The 9595-nt window shown below is 38.2% G+C and overlaps 1 protein-coding gene and 1 non-coding gene across 2 annotated transcripts in view; both read left to right on the top strand.

The window, feature by feature from the left end:
- The first annotated feature begins 6535 nt into the window (after positions 1-6535).
- Positions 6536-6697, top strand: LOC115837419. Its single transcript, XR_004032463.1, has one exon. It is a non-coding gene; the product is annotated as a U1 spliceosomal RNA (small nuclear RNA).
- A 1869-nt stretch (positions 6698-8566) lies between these two features.
- FGF12 (fibroblast growth factor 12) overlaps positions 8567-9595 on the top strand; it is a 599372-nt gene continuing 598343 nt past the window's right edge. Inside the window, exons 1-2 of the mRNA XM_012510798.2 lie at positions 8567-8758; positions 8923-9065. Of these exons, the coding sequence (XP_012366252.1) occupies positions 9053-9065 (13 nt within the window). The 5' untranslated portion in view covers positions 8567-8758; positions 8923-9052. The remainder of the gene's footprint in view (positions 8759-8922; positions 9066-9595) is intronic.

The raw sequence follows: 9595 nt of genomic DNA, 5'->3' as shown, positions 1-9595 counted from the left end.
AGTTTCCTAAGCCAAAAAAGTGAGTCCCAAGTTTATATCCAATCTTGTAGCTCTGTAAGATTGTATTTATCCCTTCTTCTGTATCACAGCCTGAATCATCTGCCAACTTGGCTTGTTGGCATGATGTAGGCAATAAAAATGAGATAAACAAGTAAAAGGATATAAGGGAGAGGGGGCAATGAGGCAGGTAGGTGGAGATCATTTTGATGGGGCTTGTATTTCCTCATTCAGTAGTTGAGGGTGCAATGAGGCAGGTAGGTGGAGATCATTTTGATGGGGCTTGTATTTCCTCATTCAGTAGTTGAGTGGCATTAGTGGGGTCTAGTACAATACTATTTTTTCACTTCAACCTATTTTCTATTTTTTACTTAAATACTTTGCACTTCATCAACATGTGGAAGTAAAGTGTAGTAAAGGTACTAAAGTGACAATATAAGATAATGGCTAAAAGTATTGACTTTGGATTCTAGCAGTTCCAAGTTCAGATTCAAAAGTCTTCCCCTCTCTAGGGCTCGGATGTCTCATCTATAAACTAAAGGAGTTGGGCTAGAGGAACTCTAGTGTTCCTTTCAGGTCTGACTGGCTTTGATTCCAAAAGGAATACAACATTCCATGTGACAGCCTAGAAGCGATGCTGGCCCAACACAGATGCTTCCAGTATTAGGGCTGGAAAGGGCCTTATAGACTGTTTTGTCAAAGTCCCTTCTTTCACAGAATAAGAAGCCAAGGATACATCTCAATCTTTCCAGCATCATTTTTATAACAGCTACTACTTTTTAATCATTAATAGCTTGTGATTCTTCAGAAAGAAGGGGAAAATGTTTAATGAATAAATTTAGAAGTGATCGGATAGGCTAAATAAGATGTTTGCCAGTCATGATAAATAAACATAAATTTAAGATCAGATGAAAAACATTTTCATCTGATACTTTAAATTGAGACAGATTTTGAGTGACTGAAAGGGGTTGGCAGCATCAGCATCATATTATCACAACGCTAGGCCTAGAGCTCAGTATACAAGAGAACCCTCTAGACAGAACAGCAGTCTTGGTTCCACCTCTAACTATAACCCTTTGCTTCCTTTACAGTCCCGTAGTCACCTTGCTAGGGCAAATGGTTAGAGAAAAAAAATGTAAAAAGTTGTGGAAAATACTTTTTAAAAAAAGCTATCAGATATACAAATCCATTTGCCATTTTTTTTAAACTGCAGAGTATCAGTACTATCAGCAGTTGGTTATGAACCTCCAAATCCCTGCTGATAAAATACCCTTGTGTTAATACACATGTGAGGTCCATTATGCTATTGCATTCTTATGCGTTATTTAATTTTAGTAGGCTTAAATTACTCGTTACTCTTTTCCTCCCTTTTAAAAAGCACGGTTTTTGGAACCAGTAACATAGCTAATTGTTTCATTTCTGCATTTCACCTTCCCTGGGTAGCCACAGCCACTATGTGAATTGAGATTTGAATATAAACATAAACCATAAAGATTTTTAATCAAGTAAGAGCACTACTAATAAAATAAATCTTTGTCATTATTCATCACACGAACAATACACTTGTATCACATCTATCAGTCATCGTGTAGTACACACTGTGGAGGTTTCTTATTGGCAGCAACACATTTAGTATAGTTACCATTTCCCAGCCCTTCAACAAGAACTTCTGGATGTATTTACTAAGTGAAATAAATAAACTTCTGAAACAATGGTTTGCAGTACAACACACATAGGACTAGTCCTCCAACCTAACAATGTATACAAATTTGCATAGAGAGTGCCGTAATGAGATAGGCATCAGCAGACTACTTCTAGTCTTGTTTATAACTTGCCTATTTCACTTGAGAAAAGTTGTCCCCCTCCCCCCCTCCTAATGGGTCTTTCTTCTTACTTTTGTTTAATAAGTATTTGGGCTACAAGATTTATGAAGTTCATTCCAACTGTGAAACTATAATGTAAATATTAGGAGTCCACAGATTTATGGTGTATCCCAGCACCTAGACTAGTGTCTTGTACATAGTAGGTTCTCAGTAAATGAACAAATGGTGGACTTCAGTTAATTTTTTTATGACTGAATACTCGTATGCTGTTATTACAAAAATATCGAGCATCTGTGTATTTGGAATTTTGAGGGGAGCGTGGGAGAAGTATAGGATGAGAAAATGTCAAATGTCCACATTCTTTAGATGCAGCATTTTTTGTGATGCCTTTTTGGACTAAACCTTGATGTACATTTGGTCTGTTCTTAGCAGCAGAACTCAAGGATTGGGTTGGTCTTCATAACGATCCTGAGCAGATGCAAGAAGTTACTTTTGCGTATTAGATTGCCAGGTTCTTTCTTATTCCTAGAATGAAAAGGGACAATCAACTGAAAAGTTTTATTTTCTAGTACCCTATTGTGACTGATTAAGGTTTTGACTCAAAACCTAAACATTAATGAAATTGGCATACCACATTTTAAGTGGGCATTATGCCAGTGTAACAGATGGGCCTCGAAATTGTCAGTTGATACCTTGTGTATAAATTTCTAATATCGTCAAGTGGAGAAAGTCCTTAATAAGAAATGTAAAAAATGTTTGTCAGTTGGCTTCCAGATGCCTTACCCATGCATCATTACTCTGTTACACGACTCTGCAAGTCTCTTTAGATACTTAATAGCCCCTAGAGAGATCACTGTTAGACCATGTGGATGGGTAACTCCGTGGAAAAATATACCCAGATGACCTGCATCTTCTGCCCTTTCCTGTCTTCTCAGACTGTTCCTTACCTTCATTCCTTCCATGCAACCTGAACCATTTTTATTGAAGCTTTATCATGTGTCATTGCCTTTTTAGGAAGATCATTCTTTCACCCTCACTCAAGGAAGAGAATGAGAACCTTGCACATAGTAAGCAATCAAGACATGTTTGCTTTCTGAGGGACGCGATCTAACTTCTACATCATGGTCACTTAAACATAGTTTTGCCACATCAACCCATCTTCTTCTTGTGCTTTGAAATTTTAATCTTCCTATTCTTTCATCTTCTATGACTAATTTCTTTCAGCCTCCTAGCTTGTTTGCAAAGGCATGGCCCACCTGTTAGCTTGCTTAAGAGGAATACCTGAACTCTAAGTGCAGAGAAAGCTGAATGTAGGCCTGATTATTTATGGTCTTTGCCCAAGAGTAAGCACTGAGCACACTTGTTAACTGACTTTCTGCCTCATGGTGATCTTGCTGCTTCTTACAGGTCACTTATGACCTAGTTTATGCCGTCAAGGATTGCTGATTGATGCTTCTCAGTTACCAAGTGAATTGGCTTTATGGCCATGAAAAAAAAGCTTTTTCTCATTAAACTCATTGATTTATTCATTGGATATTAAATAAAACTTTCTAAGGATCACATGCTCTTCTAGAAGCTGGAAAAACAACAGTGACCAAAATGGACAAAGTCCTTGTTCTTGTAGAGCTTACATTCTGGTGACAGTTTGAACTGACACTCTCAGTGGAAACTGAGCTGACCATTTGTTTCATCTTAGAGTGAGTACTCACTTCTAGAGGTGAGTTGACCTCAATATCATCACCAAAAAGTCCCAACTGGCCAACTTTTCTTTTTTTGTAAATATAAAATATGTTATAAAAGATGTTAGTTATAAAAAATGAATAGTAAGAAAATAATTAGGCACAAATAAATGGTAACACATTTCTCTCAATTTACATTCAGCACTTCTGGACAAACAGCATGAGTATATGGAAAAATTGTATGTTGGCTGGTAGTTGGTTTGGCATTTTAACAAGGCTTTTAAAGTAGTTATAATGTAATGTATTGCTGTTAATTAATTTCAATTATTTATATTATTTCTGTACATTCTAGTAGGAACTAAAGGTATATGGTCATATAATTTATTGTTTAAGCCAGAACTGTTTTTGATGGGCAAAGGGGGCATTCTTTAAAAGTATGTTGTGACAATGAGTATAAAAAGGGAACATTTTGGGAAAACCAGACTGCACATTCACCCCAAATACAAGAAACCCAGTCTCACCTAGTTCTTGGCATTTTGAAATAGCAAATTGCCAGGATACTAGTCTATTTCCCCTATTCCAGGATTATCATTAAGTGAGTTCATCATAACTAGATCAAATTACGTTTCATCAACATTTTATGAAGCAATTCTTCCTTTAAATCCTCTTCCATTTTGGGATGGGGGGATTAGACCCTTTTCTTATTAAAAAGGAGGGGACCTTCAGGGATTCCAGCTCTAATCCTTATAGCCTAGATGGATCCAAGACCCTATGTATAATAGTGAGTACAATTTATTGAGTGACTAGTATTTTAGACACTTTTATAAGTATTATGGTCAGTCCTTACAACAGCTCTGCCTACAAGAAGATATTACTTACTTTTCCAGATTAAAAAAATAGGATCCAAATGGATTAATTGCCCAAGATGGTACAGTCAATAATAATAAGCAAACTGTATTTGAGCCCACGTCTGTCTGGTTCCAGAATCTATTTTTTTCACTATGCTCTGCTGTCTCTCTATTCAAATGTATGGTAGAAAACTTAGGTGAGATAAAGAGATATGATCTCTCCCAGATACTATGGAGTTTTGTAGCTCTGGTCCCAGACCAATACTAAGCATTTCTCTGCCTGCTTCCACTTTCCTCTTTTACACTGGAGATTCACATCTGGTAGAGAAACCTGGAAAATGATAATAACTTCTTACGTCCAAAAGTACTTTAGCACTCTCACATGGTCCCTGCCCCACACTCATACCCCAACCCTGTGGAGCTCAGACTTCAAGAACTATCTCTATATATGTCTCCTCCAGGAAACTTTCTTAAAACCCTTAGGCTGGCTGACTGCCAACTCTTCTGCACCTCCTACTCCACCTGTGACAACCTGTCTTATACCTTACGATAGCTTTTAAAATCATTTATGTTTCTATCATCTTCAATAGACTTTATGCTTCTGTACGGCAGAGATCATGTTTTATTCATACTTTAACCTCTCTGTGCTCCAGGTTGTTTATCTTTAAAATAGAGATCATAATAGTACTAACCTCATAACATTTTATTTTATTTCTTAAATTGACATAATAATTGTACATATTCATGGGGTAAACAGTGACATTTCAATACATATCATGTAAGTGATCAGATCAAGGTAATTATTATATTCATCATCTCAAATATTGATCATTTCTTTGTGTTGGGAAACTTCAATATCCTCCATCTGCTGATTTTAAACTATGTAAAATATTATTATTAACTATGACCATATTACAGTGGTATAGAACACTAGAACTTATTCCTCCCAGCTAGCTATAATATTGTATTCTTTTACAAATCTCTCCCTCCTTCCCCCTACCCTTCCCACCTCCTCCTATCCTTTGTTCTACTTTTTACTTCCATGAAATCTACTTTTTCTTTTATCTTACACATATGAGTGAGAACATGTGGTGTTTAACTTTCTGTTTCTTAGGCTTATTTCATCAAACATAATGTCCTTCAGTTTCATCTATGTTGCTGCAAACGACAGGATTCCATTCTTTTTTATGGCTGAATAATATTTTATTGTGTATATGTACCCCATTTTCTTTATGCGTTCATTTGTTGTTGGACACCGAAGTTGATTCCATATTTTGACTATTGTAATAGTGCTGCAATAAACATGTGGGTGCAGGTATCTCTTTGATATACTGATTCCCTTTCTTTTGGATAAATTCCCAGCAGTGGGATTGCTAGATCATATGGTAGTTCTATTTTTTTTTTTTTTTTTTTTTTTAGAAAACTCAATACTGTTCTCCATAGTGACTGTACTAGTTCACATTCCCACCAACAGTGCATAAGAATTCCCTTCTGTCTGCTTCCTCACTAGCATGTGCTTTATTTTCTTTGTCTTTTGATAATAGCCATCCTAACTGGGATGAAATGATATCTCTTTGTGGTTTTAATATGCATTTCTCTGATGATTAGCGATGCTGAACATTTTTTTCATATATTTATTGGCCATTCGCATGTTCATATAGCTTATTTAATGAATAAAGATAATATTTATTAAACATTTAGAATCCTTATAGTGCCTGGCACACAGTAAGCTCTGAGCAATGTTAGGTCAATATTATCATCATGTTGTTATCACGGTGATTGTAGTTAATGTCACATAGTAAAGTACACAGAAACATGTATGCTAAATGTTATTAATTCAGGAAACATTGTTATTGTTTCCTATGTTCAGGACACTCTAGACTACACTGAAGACAAAGGAGGCCATTTAAAAAATAAGAGTGGGAAAAGGAACAAGACATATACATAAATCATTCTGATACAGAATAAAAAATAGTGATGGAAGAGAAGTAAATCATCAGTTTTGGAATCATTAGTGAGCGGATCATCAGTGTTCTTGGTAGAGAATATTTTCAGACTATCAGGGAAGACTGTAAGAAGGAGATGGATCTAGAGGAAAATATAAGATTTGAATTTGTAGATACTTGTGGTAGGTAGTGGTTTGATGAGGTCAAGATATTCCAGCAATGACTATGTAAGCAAAGGTAAGAAAAATCTTGACAGAGGAGCTATCATGATCAAGAAGGTGGTTTTCCCAGTCAAGGCTTATCCATTGCACTCCAGATGTGCTGACCCCTGCAATTTCCCCACATGTGGGAAACTAGACTGCATAATTTGTGGTAGTGGGGGTCTGTGATCCCACTTTCCCCTGGTTTAAAAAAAAGGAAAATCTTGAGGTTTGTTTAGGATAATAGCAATTGTTGTCTAGAAGTTAAGCTTGGAGAAGAATGGAAAGATCTTGAATGTCAGACCACAAATTTTGCATTAAATTTGATTTGCTTTCTATTTAATAAAGCAGCTGGGTTCTTAAAATTATGAATAAAAATAATGATAATTTATGAACTAGAAGGTTCCCCCTGTTCTTATTCACTGTAGATAATGGGAAGGCAGTTATATGAAAAATCGTTCTGGACTAGATGGCTTGCCTCTGCCTTTGAGGTATGACACTTAGGTTCTGAGCCCAGATCTGATTCACCATGTGACTCTTATCAAGTGCCGCTCCTCCCCTGCCTTTAGTTTCTCCATCTGTAAAAGAATAAATATGAAGAGTACATAGAGATGCATTCTAAAGATATCTCCTATTCTAAAACTTTTGAGAAGGAATGAACATGTAATGGAGTGCAGTATTAAGAGCAGAAATTATTTATCTCAGTGAAATAGGCTATTGTTCTTAAGAAGCAACACTACTCCCACCCTTAGCCTACTTCCTAAGCCTATTCAACATTGAAAAGAAATCCTGAGTTTTGTGATTCTTCCAAACATGTACTTTGGCATACAATTGGAGAACCTAAAAATTAGTAGGCCCTAGGTTGTGGCCTCTGCAATCCGATACTCCTAAATGCTGAATGGATCCAGGCATTGCTGACCCACAGCAGTCCATTAGTGGGAGTCCTCCACTAATAATATCCATGTCTAGCCGAACCATCCATGGTTAATATCTGTAATCATGGCCCTAAGGCATTGGAAAAAATCAAAGGTTGCCCTCTGAATCACCAGAAAAAGATTAAATTAGATATAACTCCAGGTTTCTTGTTGGGAGTACATTTTATTATATTTCAATGTTTTGAAAATTGGGACTAGAAGCCTACTGTGGAAGCATGTTTTGTGAACTAGAGTATGTGACTAATCTGCCTTCCTTAACCATTCCAGATAACAGAGTTTTCTGGACTTCTGGAGAATAAGATTATTATTCTCAAGGAGAGATGATCACCTCAGGAAAATCTGGACTGTTGAAAAGAAAGGTAGTAAAAACAACACAATTTTTCCTGTTAAATATTTTGCATATAAACGAAATACAGTGCGGGCTTTAGAAATATTTTGATATGAAGGTAGCACTTCAAGAGATTTTTGGTTTTGCATCTTCCTCTAGAGCTCTGTACGAGAAAAATACTCTATCCCTGCAACAAAATGATTAGGTATTGCGTTTGTAAGTACTGATTATCAACAAGGCGCCTCCCCACCTTTGGGGACTTCTTGCAGGTTGTTGGAAAAAAGCTAAAAAGAGCACCTCAAAATATCCTCAGTGGCTTTTTTGAAGAACTTTAGAAGCCTTGGAGCCTGCTCATGGAACAGTTTTGAGGTGGAGGCAGGCAGGAAAAACACTGAGTTTGAGTAACAAAGAAGCGAGAGAATATTAACCTTTGACAGCTCCATAACTACTCTCACCCCACTCTCGAAAAACAAAACAAAACACATACAGGAATATAACAAGCAATGTGAAGTCAGTGGGGAGAGGAGAGGGAAGCAGACAGTTGGAAAGTTACTGCAGCAAGTAGAAAGAGAACCCAAATTGTGAACATTAAAAACGATTCGTAAATCTCTCCTCTCTGCCTTCTGAATAAAACCATACCCTGCCTGGAGACACTAGCCTCCTCTAGACTTCAGCAATTCGTCCTGATGCACGCAGTACCAGTCCAATCCATTTTCTAGTTTGCAGAGGAAAATCCGGTCCGGCGTTTATTTTTAGCAGCGCTTCTCTGTGACCGAATGCTACAGCTCCTCAGCTGGGATAACTGAGGACCGAATTGGGGAGCGAGGCGAAGGGGGCGGGGGAGCGGGAGGCGGTGAAAGGGGCGGGGGGGACGCCCTGCGCATGCGTGCCAGCGCCCATGCAAATCTGCTGTATATCCAGAGAGCAAAGTGGCATGATCTGTCACTACACCTGCAGCACCACGCTTGGAGGACAGCTCTTGCCTGCAGCTTCCAGACCCAGGTAAAAAAAAAAAAAAAAAAAAAAATCTGAGCGGGCACTGTGCATGCATTTCAATATCAGATGCGCGTCGCAAGGTATCCCCTGTAGAGGCAATCTGCTGCTGCTCCTAAGTGTCCTTTGGTGGCTGATTGCAGCTTCAAGGTTTAAGAAATCCCATCTTTCAGGAAGCCTGAAGGGAAGGAAGGAAGTACGGGCGAAATCATCAGATTGGCTTCCCAGATTTGGGAATCTGAAGCGGGCCCACATCTTCCGGCCAACTTCCATTGAACTTCCCAGCACTCGAAAGGGACCCAAATGGAGAGCAAAGGTATGTGGTTGTCCCTATCGGGGGACTTCCCGCTGCATGTGCGTGTGACCAAGGCAATCCTCGGCGAGGGGACTGCAGTGCTTGGGGAGTGAGCATCATACTAGGTCGACAGAGGAGGAGATGCTATGTCCATTGCAGCACTGGGGAAGTGTGGCAGGAAGGCGACTTCTTTTTAACTCCCACAGCTTGGAAGACAGTGTTTAATACTCCATCAGTTGCGTAGTGAAGTGTGATGAGTTTTTTGGGGGGAGGTGGGGGGAGTCCCCCCAAAATGGAGGAGGAGGAGGTATGTGTTGGTAAAGCAATATCTTTTCTGTATAATGGATGGACTCAAATAAATCTATTTCATTTGCTTTAGAATTGCTGACAGGCACGTTTGTATCTGATATCCAATAATGCATTGCTAAAAAAAAAATGTTTGAATTTCACCACCCCCACCTCATGAAGATGGTATTTCTGGGTGTGTATGACCACATCCTACTGCATTTTGAATATATATCAGCAGAGAAATTGGGTCTATTTGGAACAGC

The sequence above is a fragment of the Nomascus leucogenys genome, chromosome 11 (genome assembly GCF_006542625.1).
Source record: "Nomascus leucogenys isolate Asia chromosome 11, Asia_NLE_v1, whole genome shotgun sequence".
NCBI classification, from domain to species: Eukaryota; Metazoa; Chordata; class Mammalia; order Primates; family Hylobatidae; genus Nomascus; species Nomascus leucogenys.
This window is presented reverse-complemented; position numbering and strand designations above follow the sequence as displayed.